The 12,952-nt window shown below is 37.6% G+C and overlaps 1 protein-coding gene across 4 annotated transcripts in view; it reads right to left on the reverse strand.

Annotated features, from left to right (window-relative positions):
- Window positions 1–12,952, reverse strand: part of LOC105504994 (chromosome unknown open reading frame, human C15orf41) — a 231,480-nt gene that overhangs the window by 165,734 nt on the left and 52,794 nt on the right. For 3 of the 4 annotated variants that reach the window (XM_011932667.1, XM_011932669.1, XM_011932665.1), the window contains exons 2-3: window positions 2,708–2,753; window positions 1,752–1,816 (exon numbers count right to left, since the gene is read on the reverse strand). In XM_011932667.1, the coding sequence (XP_011788057.1) occupies window positions 1,752–1,816; window positions 2,708–2,753 (111 nt within the window). Of the gene's footprint in view, window positions 1–1,751; window positions 1,817–2,707; window positions 2,754–6,674; window positions 6,730–12,952 lie in introns of all 4 variants that reach the window. The other variant, XM_011932668.1, reaches the window with a different exon arrangement.

Raw genomic sequence — 12,952 nt, forward strand, 5'->3', positions numbered from 1 at the left:
ACACATACACACACACACATAAAAGATATGTATTTGTTTCTGGCCTATACTACCCAGATAATCCAACAAAAGTATGTTTATACTTCAATAATCACATGTACTTTTTAATGAAACTTAGATTTTAAATAGCAGCACCTAGTGATCCTAGAAATCATGTATTAATAACTAAAACAACGTTCTTACAATGAGGCAAATAAGTGTCAGAGGGCAGTCCCATTATTTGTAGTGGATCTCCGGATTTCTAGGAAAGCACACTTTCCTTTCAAATGCTCTATTTTCCATTGTAGACATTACAAGGCTTTAAAATCCGGACATAAAATCATACTTTTCTATGACAGCCTGGGACTATAATGTTTACAAACAAGAATGTATTTTTTGGCATGTAAATAACCTTCAGTGCTTCCTTGAAGAGTCTGGATGCCAACACAGGTGCAGGCTTCATAGCACTTCATGGGCCATTTTTAATTTCATATGTATAATTTAGGTTATGACTTTAATTTCAATGTCAATTTCACCAAGAAGGTTATTACTTCTGAATAAATCATCAAACTTTACAAAGTCTTGTTTAGAGAGGATCTCTCCTAGACACAAAAGTGTGTGTGTGTGTGTGTGTGTGTGTGTGTGTGTAATGAGTGCATGTTATCTTTCTTTGACAGGTATTACTACTCAAAACAAAGTGTATCTTTTACCACATATTGCAGTGAATAATTTTTTTAAAAAAATCCAACTTCTGTGACTTTCCTGTTCAACATCCCTTTCTTGATTCTAAATAAAATGACTACCGAAACATGACACCAATATTTTATCCACGTATTTATTTCATTCATAAAATTTTTATGCATAAAAATCATTCATCTAAAATCAGTGGTGTCATTCTCACCACCGAAAGGTTCATCTGTCAATCTTAAGTATAATAATTTGAGAGCAGATTTCAAACAGTTTTCATTTCCAATGTGCCCTTGGAAGATTTAAGAAACCAACTAACAATTTCTAATGCAAACCATTACCATTTAGTGTTATAAATTATTCAGTCATATTACAATGACAATACAAATTTTAGAATAAAAAAATCAGAGCTATTTTAAAGATTGTTTCAGAACAAGAAGTTGAAATCTATTTATAATAAATTAGGCTGAAATTAAAGTATCTTCTAGATACTATGCTGTCAATACCCAAGGTTGTCTTTTAAAAATACAAAAACCCGTTTAAAATGTGACAGTTACACACTATAATATATCTCCATGTGCCTTTACTTGATACATCTTTTTCCATTTCTAAAACGGATATCCTAATACCTATGATGCAAAATACAATGACATCCAAATTCAATCTTCTTTTTTCAACTTGCTAATCTAAGAAATGAAAATTTGTTTGAGAACTTTCAAATACACATAGATATGTGTATACATGAGCATATGCATTTAGACAAGATATGCACTTATAATAAGTTTCAAGTAGCCAACTGAGATTTCATAATATTGTAACTACATCTCACACAGTACGTGCGCACGCACGCGCGCACACACACACACACACGCACACACACACAAGACAGCCTTACCATACTCTTTAGATCTACAAAACAAAGCATTTGAAAACTCATTCAAAAACATACTGAAAGTTTTGAATAGAAGACTTAAAACAGAATGTCTTGGGATACGATATAGAAAATTAATAACCTAACTTATTCATAATTATTATTACAATTAATAGGTACTATGATACCCTCTAGTGGGGCAGGAAGGTCATACCTCTGGTAATAACTTTCAATTGCTTCCGAAGTATGATGTTTGGCATGTGTTCTTTTAATGTGTTTCTGAAAAAATAAAAAAATAAAAATCTTTGTTATGTCACAGATGAGGTTCAAAACAAGAATGACGTAATTTCTTGAGCCCAATGACTAGCACATAGGGAACACTGAATAATACCTTGGGAATTTTGGTGATGGCAGGACTTCTTTTCCTTCTACTCTACGAACCTATGCATTTTAATCTCCATTGCTTGGCTGAGATGTCTTCAGCCTGTACCACAAGGTACAGTATATATGTAAAAGCCAACAGGGTCATAGTAATTGAATCTAAATAAGTTTGCTTAGGGCTACAGAGGGCAAAGAAAAACGTGTTCCCTCTTCCAACCTTTGTATTAATTTTCCCTCGATTCAATTCCATCTAAGTCCTCTGCACTCTAGTTTTACAATCCAATTGCCATTTTTAACCAGGAAGAACATTGCTTAAAAACAACTTATTTGAAAACTACAAAAAGTAATTCCATAGAGACTTGCCACTTGACTGACACCTGTCATCTCATGATAAATGACTCCATTTTCTGCCTCTCTTGCCTTCTGCCACTCCAGCAATGGTCATTTATCATCATCTCTGTCAGCAATGGAAAGCGGCACTGACAGTGCAAGTCAGCAAACATTTAGCACATGGAACCACGCAACACAGGGAAATTATTATTGTCAGAATAATAATGGTTTAGCATAATTTATTACAGGTCCACCAAATAAGCAAAGGCTAGATGTTATTAGACAGATGGATGGGTAGGCTTGGCAGGCCTCCACCGAGACGCAGGCGGTGCTTGATGTGGAAAGGAGAACATCCTCCAACCCAATCAGAGAGCTGGCAGTTCAATTACAAAGAAATAAAGGGACATTCATCATTCAATTAGGCACCTGTCAACCCTCACAAAGGAGAAAACTTCTAACCTGGTACTCCTGGGAGAAGATGCTCAGCAGAGTGGCCTGCGATTGACTGGAACAAATAAAAGAAGGACAAAGTTAATTACTGGAGTGCACGGCAAAGAAACAAAAGAGAAAGGAGCTTCAAAGGTAGGCCTGCTGCCCTGTAATCTAACAGAACATGAAAACAAGTGTGGAAAAGTTGTTCCAGATGAACACCTCAAACAAAAGCTTCCTGCTGCGGGGTCAAGGAGAGAGAAAAAAGGAAAGGAGAAAATATGGATGGTCTCAAAGCAACTATCACATTATTTGGATGTTTCAAACTTTAGGATGATTGTAAATCATATTTGTAGAATGCAATGGTGTTAAAAGGGACCACAAGAAAGCAAGGCTTATCTCCGTTCATAAGTGACACAGCTCAATCTCATAAACAGTAGAGAACATGCACTTCATTCATTGACAACGTTCTGAAATTAATTTTGTTAGCAGACGGGTATTCTCCTCTACGGCTATCCCAGTTTCAGGGGGAAAACTTTGGTCTTTACTAGAAGTAGCACAGTGACCACTGGAACATTTCCACTGACAGTGGCATGCTATGAAGATAGAAGCTTTCACAGCAAGAAGCAGAGGTCCTTGGAGTGAATCGTTCCTAAAAACTGCCCTAAGCCTTATTCATCTAAGACAACACACAGTGTCAAACACCTGGCAGCGAAGCAACCTGAAAAACGTTCTTCCCAAGTGGGAATCTTCCTTTTGCAATTGTTAACATTTAGAAATGGAATGGAATTTTTCTTTCTCTAAAAAGCAATCAATATCCCACTGCTACTCTTTTCGACTGTCCTTTATAGACACATCTAACTTATCGTATCTTGAGAACAATTATTTCTATTTTCCTACTAAATGCTATCTGAATAGATTACATTTTAGATAATTCGACTTTTATAGTATGCCAAAGGACTGTGAATAAATTTTTTCTATTTATAAATGAAAAAAACCTGTTTAGCTCATCACAGGTAATTTAGGGAATGTGAAATAAAGTGACACCATATTTGTTTCCTCATTGTCTGGATGTCATCATCTTCTGGAGAACATTACAGATTTGGCGTCTGACACTTTCCACCCTTACCAAATTACAAGAGGAGGTTAAAAAAAAAAAATACCCTAAATGTTCACCAAGGAAACTGATATATTATTAAAAGAATATTTCAATAACTCAAAAATACAGAGAAATGATTAAATACAATCATCAATTCATTACAGTCTGGTTTTTTCAATTTCCCTTTAAAACTGAAAAGCACCTTTGAAAGAGGCAATTTTATATAAAATCTTCCTATTTTGCCTGGTTTGACCGAGCTTAACACCCAAATTGCATACCCTAGTAGGGTTGCTGACAATAATCTTCTGGGGTGGGAGGGAGGCATATTGAGGCCCAACAAATCTTTGTTTTTTTTTTTTTTTTTTTTGAGACAGAGTCTCGCTCAGTTTCCCAGGCTGGAGTGCAGTGGCCAGATCTCAGCTCACTGCAAGCTCCGCCTCCTGGGTTGACGCCATTCTCCTGCCTCAGCCTCCCGAGTAGCTGGGACTATAGGCGCCCGCCACCTCGCCCGGCTAGGTTTTTTGTATTTTTTTAGTAGAGATGGGGTTTCACCGTGTTAGCCAGGATGGTCTCGATCTCCTGACCTCGTGATCCACCCGTCTCGGCCTCCCAAAGTGCTGGGATTACAGGCTTGAGCCACCGAGCCCGGCCCAAGGCCCAAATCTTTGTAAACCACTTAATAAATTAACGTTAGATATTTAAGTGCCATAAATAGACCCCTTCCTCATTGTATAGCAAAATGCATTTATGTTATTAACCATTTAATGGTACACAAAATGTCATTCTTTATGCTTCAAAAAAGATGATAGAAATAAATGTATTTGGAATGAGAAAGTCAGGGACCAATGACTAATGAAAAGAAAACTAAACTGTGAATACAACATAACTGTAGGTGCTGAGAATGGGAAGAGGCAGCTGGAGAAATAAGTTCAAGAATAAATAGTTTAAAACGAGAAGCTGGTTAGGAGTGGAGAGTACTGTATAAGTCAAGGATAGGACAACGTCTTCAGCTAAAAAAATGTCTTCAAACTGCTTAGAATTCAATTCAGCTAAAACCACGGACAGGGCCTGTGAAGCAGCTCAGTTTTTCTATGGCTGAGAGGGTTAGAGAGATTTTTGCCAGCTTACACCGGGGGTAAAAACTGGCTAGAACTATTAATAAAAAGAGAAAACGACTTACGTTTACATAGTAACGACAGAAAGAGAGACATGCGTCCACAATGCTTTGGTTTTGTTTAAGTAATTCAAAGCTGTAGAGAAGAAAGTGAACTTTGCTAGGTAGTCTGCCAGCCAACTGTGTGTTTCTGTATGCGCTAACCTTGTAGAAGAGTGTTCTGACCAAATGTCACACCACAAGGAGCGGGAAAGCAGTTTTAGTACAACCAAGACACTGTCTTCAGTGTATATGACTTGTACTTTCTTCCAATGTGTTAATGCTGAGAAGGGACAAAGAAGGGAAAAACTGGGCATGTGGGGAGAACAGAGTCTCATGATGTCAAGGCTCTCTCTCACCACCTCTACCCTGCCCACACTGTACCCTCCCACTGTGTTTCATCTGTTTGGCCAAGGGGAGCAGAAGTTACAGAAAAAATTCCATTTTCACTAGGTTCACAAGAAATGTGGTTTCCAGCTAAAGAGGAGAGGAGAAAAAGATTCTGTGCAACGGAAAGGTCTACCTCGAACATCGCAGTCCATCATTCAACAGTACCACTGTGCATCTACAGTGTCCCAAGGTAACATGTATGGGGAAATATGCCATCAGAATCAAAAAACTAAATAAGGTGGACAGGAGTTGATACAGAAGAAACTTTCAAGTACACACACAAAAAAGGCAAAAACTAGAACGCTGTCAAGTACTCACATTTTTTTGATACAGAATGAAGTAAATCATACCCTGAATCTTTTACACTTTATATCGCTTAGCATATATGGGGTTTTAAATTTACATAATCAAAAATGCAGTCATTTAATTTGTATCAAATACCCAGGATGTAGTATTAAAACCCCATCAAAACAGTTTTGCTTGTATTTTTCCCATGCTATCTCCCAGATTTAGCTCCGCACCCTGCAGCTGTCTGGGTAAAGGAGAGCATGGGAGTGGACCCAAAGAATGGCGAGGTGAAACCCTGTCCAAGTCTGGAACAGCAACAGCCCCGCCGCAGCAATGTGGAAACAGGTCTGAAGGAAAAACCAGCACTGTGAGGGTGGCAGACAGAAGATGGAAAGAGCTTGGGTCCTTGAGGACACTGTGGAACTGCTCAAGAGACCATGGAATTGAACTGACCAGCCTCCGTTCTTCTTCTGTGTAATTATACATGGCTATTTTTTTTTAAATCTCCAAACCAAAGAAATAAAACTCTTCCCAGGCTTCTGTGTTCTCCAGTAAGGTGGAGGCGTGATGAAGGGCTTTGAGACAAGGTGCTCCAAAATGGTGCCACATGTACAAGCTGGAACACTTGAGAGTGGTTGTCCATTTCCATAATTTCTAGTTCTCCCCTTAGCTGATGGCGATAATTGGCTTCCCTAAAATTGTTCCTCTGTCTGTCACTGACTCACTAAATTGACGTGCCTGGAGATCATAAACAGGTGTGTGATTTTCCCATATAGACTTTAAACATTAATGGGGTACTATTTGTTCTCATGTTATACTGCATTCAACATTCTTCAAACCCCTGATATAAAAACAGACCACAAACTAGTTCCTCATGTGATATTTAACTCAATGTGCTCCCAAGTCCACCCAGCTAAGATACTTGGTAACATGAAAGAGCCTCAGAGAGTTGGGAGAGTGTAGCTTAGATTAAGAGGACAGCTGAGCACAGACTTAGTTGCAGTGCAACATTCATACAAAGGTCAGGTCCTTATGTTTCCAGATGGAGGCCTAAAAGCATGCAGAACCTTAAGAGAAGGCATCACGCATTTTATGTTCCTCCTCTTCTTGAGTATGCAACCTCTGAAAAAGACCATAAGGAAGTAAATACTTTTACCTTAAAGCTCTTTTTCTATAGAATCTAGGAAGCTTAAATGTGTACACTCTACTGGGCTCAACACTCTCTGAGAAAAATAAATATTAGTTCTGGAGCTTGAGAAGAAGTAAACCAATTAAAGAGAGATAAAGCAGGACACTCCTACAAAGCATTATATTTGGATATACTTGGACATCTCACAATTACTAGGCACACCTCTCTAAATCTGTGAAGAATACAATGGAACACCGGCTGTCTGTAGTTAATGATTCAGAGTGCTAGTCAAGGCATATTTTCTGTAAAAGCAATGCAGCTACAATTTCTTGACTGCCCCCCAACCCCCCTGCCCACACACACATACCACACACACATTTGAAAAGTAGAGCCATTTTTCCCTCTCAAATTAAAATAGAATTCAACAATACTACCACAAACTTTGATATAATACTACCACAAACGTTGTTTATTTTTTAGGAACACAATGCAAAATGGAAATCTGGAGGGAGATTACTGATACTCTGGGAAATTACTGAGGGGGGAAAAGGGAAAAATCTGTAAACTAAGTTCAAGACATAAAGAAAAATGTATCCATCCTATCTCCCACCCTATGTCTTCTCTTCCTAATTTCCAACTTCATATCAAGGATGCAAACATTTTGTGCCTAACCACAGCAAATATCCCCATAAATGATTAGGTAGAGGGCCAACATTAAGCTTGGTTGGTAATCAACAATTTTTTAAAGTTCTTAAAAACTATAGGTCAAATATATAGTTGAACATCAGTATCTGTTGGGGGGGATTGGTTTCCGGACCCTCTTGAATATCAAAATCTATGGATGTTCAAGTCACTTACATAAAATGGCACAGTATTTGCATATAACCCATGGACATTCTCCTGTATAATTTAGATCATCTCTTGATTACTGATAATACCCAATACAATGTAAATGCTGTGTAAACAGTTGTGAATACTGTATTGTGTTTTTTTGAGGGGGGTGGTTTTTTTTTTAGACAGAGTCTTGCTTTGTCACCCAGGCTGGAGTACAGTGGCGCAGTCTTGGCTCACTGCAACTTCCACCTCCTGGTTCAAGCTATTCTCCTGTCTCAGCCTCCGAAGTAGCTGCCACCACGCCCAGCTAATTTTTGTATTTTTAGTAGAGATGGGGTTTCACCATATTGGCCAGGCTAGTCTCCAATTCCTGACCGCAGGTGATCTGCCCACCTTGGCCTCCTGAAGTGCTGGGATTACAGGCCTGAGCCACCATGCCGGGCTTGGTTTTTTATTTGTATTATTTTTCCCTGTTGTAGTGTTATTTTTATTGTTTTTTTATTTCCCCAAATATTTTCAATCCGTTGTTGGCTGAATATGCCAGTGTGGAACCCATGGATACAGAGGGTGAGCTGTATATATATGAAAAAAGTGGTTACTACTCCAGGCTTTCAACTACATTTGCTGGCAAACTGAAGATATATCCAAATGGCTTTGCACTTAATTTTATCCCCACAACAATCTTCTGAGGTAGGTACTACTATCCTCCTTATTTTAAAGATGGGGAAATGAAGGAAGAGAAGTTAAGTAAAATACACAGTTAAACAGCTAGAAGAGCAGTAGACCTGGGAATCAAAATTTACATCCGATTCCAGAGTCACAAGTCTTAATCCCAATGCTAATCTGCCTTCTTAATAGTTCCCAGAAATGGGTTCTGCAAATCATGTATGCTAATATCCCTGCTTAAGCATTTATGTGATGTTACATTATACTCTAAACAACCCTGAAATGTGGGGCATGTTGCTTTTTTGCTAGAAAAGTGAAGTCACAGGAGGTCAAGTGTTTTGACCAAATTCCATGGCTTTAGACATTATTTCCTTTTTAAGAAATCAAATTGCAGTTTTTCTTTAACTTCATAAAAAATGTTGTTCTTTTATGTTTTTAAAGTTAAAGGAACTACTGACTGCAGGAAACAGTCAAGGATTAAAAGACTGTGTGGTAATTTCCATTATTCTCCCTGCAGCGAAGGTATATTTTAACCACCACTATTGCCTGAAGTGTCTCTATCTGATTGCGTATGTCTTTTGCTCAAATGTTATTCACTTCATATTAAATATAAAGCAGCTTTAAATCTTTCCCTGAACCAGGCAGGCAAATATAAATAATACAATCATCTTCTCTATAGAGGATGCAGGGGCCCTCTGTGTTAATTTTATAAAACAATATTCAATGAAGAGTTTCCTAGTTATCAAATGGTGCATCTTCTGTGTAAAATTCAGTTGTCCACTCTTAGAATTCATTCTGGACTATAATTTTCCTGTGTTTTTGCTCTATGATGTGTATGAATCTGTGTGTATCTATATATACACACATATACGTTTAAAAAGTGTGTGTGAAACATACTTTTTTGCAACATGCTTTCATTATATAAGATACTAACATTTATCCATGTCATTATATATATTCCTTAAAAATTATTTTTATTGGAAAGAAAACATAAAAACACACATGGAACAAATGCACAACCCAATGAATTAATATTTTTTTAAAAAAATACAACCACATAGGTTAACAGTCACTGCCAGCACCCCAAAAGATAACGCATCCAATCACTACCCTCCTTCCCTCTCACAAATGAGCCACTTCTGATCTTTCCTTGTTTTTCTTGATAGTTTTACCACCCAAGAATGTACCCTTAGGTTCTACAGGTTAGTTTTGCCTGTCTGTAAACTTCGTGTTAAGTGTATTACACACCATGCACTCTGCATCTAGCTTCTTTCGCTCACCAATATGTCTGTGAGAGTTAGCCATGTTAATGTAAGTGTGGTTAATTCATTTGCATCACTTATAGTATATTCTATCCAATGAGTATAAGCCAAATTTGTCTATTCTATGGCTGAATATTACTACTGCGGACTCACTCCTGGGTGAGTCTCTTGGTGTACATTCACATGCACTTCTGATGCATATAAATGTAGGAGTAGAATTCCGGGCCATCTGACATGCACCTCTCTACTTCAGCAGACACTGTCAAACAATTTTTCAAGTCTTTGTAACAACTTTAAACTCCCACCAACACTACAGAAGAGTTCCCATTGCTGTACATCCTCATCACAGTTTTTTTCAATCCACGGCTTGCCTTTTCGTTTTCTCTGTGGTGCCTTTTAAAGTACACAAGTTTTTTAAGTTGATGAAGTCCAATTTATTCTTTTGTTTTAGTACTTTTTGTGTCTTGTCTAAGAAATTTTTGCCTGCCCACATTCATGCAGATATTTTCATACATTTTTCTAGAAGATTAATAGTTTTGGCTTTTACATTTAGGTCTATAATCTACCTTCAATTAATTTTGTGTGTTAAGGCGGGGATCACAGTTTGTTTTTACTATTTCCATACAAATATAAAATTGATCACACACGTTGGTGCCTCTGAGGAAGCTAAATATCTGAGAATCTATTTTGGGACTTTCTAATCTGTTCCACTGATTTGTATATTTATCTTTACATAGATACCACACCATTTTGATGACTGTAGCTAAACCAGGTACATTCGATGAAAGTACTGATATATTCAAGTTTAAATGTATCATCTTACTAAATGCTATCGTCTTATCTACTATATGTACCATTTCTCTCCATTCTTGTGTACTTTTCAATTGATTCAATGTTTATTTACTACTTTTCCTCTTGCAACTTAAAAGTTACATACTCTTTTACTATTCTTTTAATAATCAGGCTAGAAAACCATGTTGCCTCCTCAATTTATCAAAATTTACTATTGATTGGTGATTTATCACTTCCTGGAAAACATAAAAACATTACAACACTAACGAAAGGTCCCCTTCCTGGAATGTAGAATATTATCAAAATTGTTTTAAGTCTGTATATTTCTTAAATCTCAAAAGACACTGCTACTATTTCATGTATCTCTGCTTACTCACATTTACCCACATATGTACCATCTCATTGTTCTTCATTCCTTCCTTTCCACTCTTTCATTTCCATTACGTTCTTTTTTTGTTGATGTTTGTTTTTTTTTGTTTGTTTTTGTTTTTTCTTTTTGTTTTTGTCTGAGACAGAGTCTTGTTCTGTCACCCAGGCTGGAGTGCAGTGGCGCGATCTCGGCTCACTGCAAGCTCCGCCTCCCGGGTTCATGCCATTCTCCTGTCTCAGCCTCCTGAGTAGCTGGGACTACAGGTGCCCACCACCACGCCTGGCTAATTTTTTGTATTTTTAGTAGAGACGGGGTTTCACCAGGATGGTCTCGATCTCCTGACCTTGTGATCCGCCCGCCTCGGCCTCTCAAAGTGCTGGAATTACAGGTGTGAGCCACCATGCCCGGCCCATTACATTCCTTTAATAACTCCACCAGTGCAGATTTGTTGCTGATGTCAGGTAACAGTCAAATTGTGGCTCTTTGTAATGACAATCTGTCTTATTCCTCTACCTGGCTTTAATATTTTCTTTTTAAGAGTTTCAACTATAAAATCCTGCTTATAATTTGTTGGACTTCAATATGTGGCTGTGTACCTTTCATCATTTTGGGAATATGCTCGATCATAATTTCGTTAACATTGCTTTTGCATTCAAGCTCCTCCCCCGAGACTCCCAATGAATCTGTCAGCCTTCTCTACTGTATCCTCTATTTCTTAGTTTCTCTTCATACGTTCCACCCTTTTGTTATTGTGTGCTATATTCTGGTATTTTCCTGTGACCCACCTTCCAGTGCACTAATCCTTTCTTCAGTAATGTCTAACTTACTGTTAAATTGATCCACTGAGTTAAATCCATCCAATACTGGTTACTGTATTTTTCAGTTCTAAATTTTCTATTTGATTCTTCTTCATATAAGTTCCCTGCAGAATGTTTCAATTTCTTTTATAACTCCCCAAAGTTTAATTCTAGTAATTCTGTTTGGTAGTTCCAATAACTGGATCTCCTTTGAGTCTAGTACTGTAGCCTTCGTTGGCTCTCATTCATGTTGTCATGTGTCCTTATGCGACTGAGTATCTCTCATTATGTGTCGTACTAGAGTCATTCTTTGGTACACACAGGGGATTGATTCCAGGACCCCCAAGGATACTCCAAATCTATGTATACTCAAGTCCCAAAGTCAGCCCTGCAGGACTCACTTATACAAAAAGTTGGTCCTCTATATATGCAGTTTTACATCTTGCAAATACCGTATTTTCAATCTAAGTTTAGTTGAAAAAAAATCCACATATAAGTGGACCCACGCAGTTCAAACCCATGTTGTTCAAAGGTCAATTGTATTTGAAAAACTATCTCGTAAAAAATTTAAAGGCTGAAATGCTGTTTTCTCCAGAGAGAATTCTGACTTGATATTGGGAGTACCAGGAATCTAGGATCACCTTAATCAATTTCAGGTATTAATTTTTGGTGCCAATCAGACAAATGCAAAACTGTCACGGGGAGATCTTTCCATTTCAGTTCGTATTTACTCCTAGGGTATAGTCCGTTAGAGGCTCCCTACCCCCAAAGCTTGGGATATTTATAAGAGCTCTCACTTTCGGCAGGCCCTCATCTCTAAACTTTGTCCTCTAGCCCTATAGAGCCGTCAAAAGTTCTGTTCAAGGCTTGACTAGACTGCATCTAATCAAATAGTAATTAAATTAGAATTCAAAATTAAAAACATAGTCCTCCAAAAAAATGTCATAAATTAAAAAATGCATTCCTTTGTTAGATGAAAGAGGAAGTCATGATGGAAAAAACAAAAATGCGTAAAATTGAGCAATGACGGTATGTATCAAAATTTGTGAGAATTTTGTATCATTAACTGGACTTTAGGAAAAAAGGGGAAAGGAACTGGTTTTACTGTAGGAGGTCTTAGCAAATTATGTATCCTACCAAACAAAAGAAAACAGGAAAAGAAATAAGAGCATCAAGAAGGAATAAAACAAACAAACCCTCCTTATTTGCAGATGAGATGGCTTTCTACATAAAACCAGCAAGAAGATCTACAAACAAGGTATAAAACTAGTATCTCAGAAAGGTAACTGGAGACAAGATTAATATAAAAAATAAAAATTCTTATAAATCAGTACTATCCAATGAGAGAATGGAATAGAAAAATAGCTATCATTCACAATCAAAAGCCATAAAGTATTTAGAAATGTGTTTTTAGGGGCTGGGCGCGGTGGCTCAAGCCTGTAATCCCAGCACTTTGGGAGGCCGAGACGGGCGAATCACAAGGTCAGGAGATCGA

The sequence above is a fragment of the Colobus angolensis genome, unplaced genomic scaffold, assembly GCF_000951035.1.
Source record: "Colobus angolensis palliatus isolate OR3802 unplaced genomic scaffold, Cang.pa_1.0 Scaffold97, whole genome shotgun sequence".
In the NCBI taxonomy this organism is placed as follows: Eukaryota; Metazoa; Chordata; class Mammalia; order Primates; family Cercopithecidae; genus Colobus; species Colobus angolensis.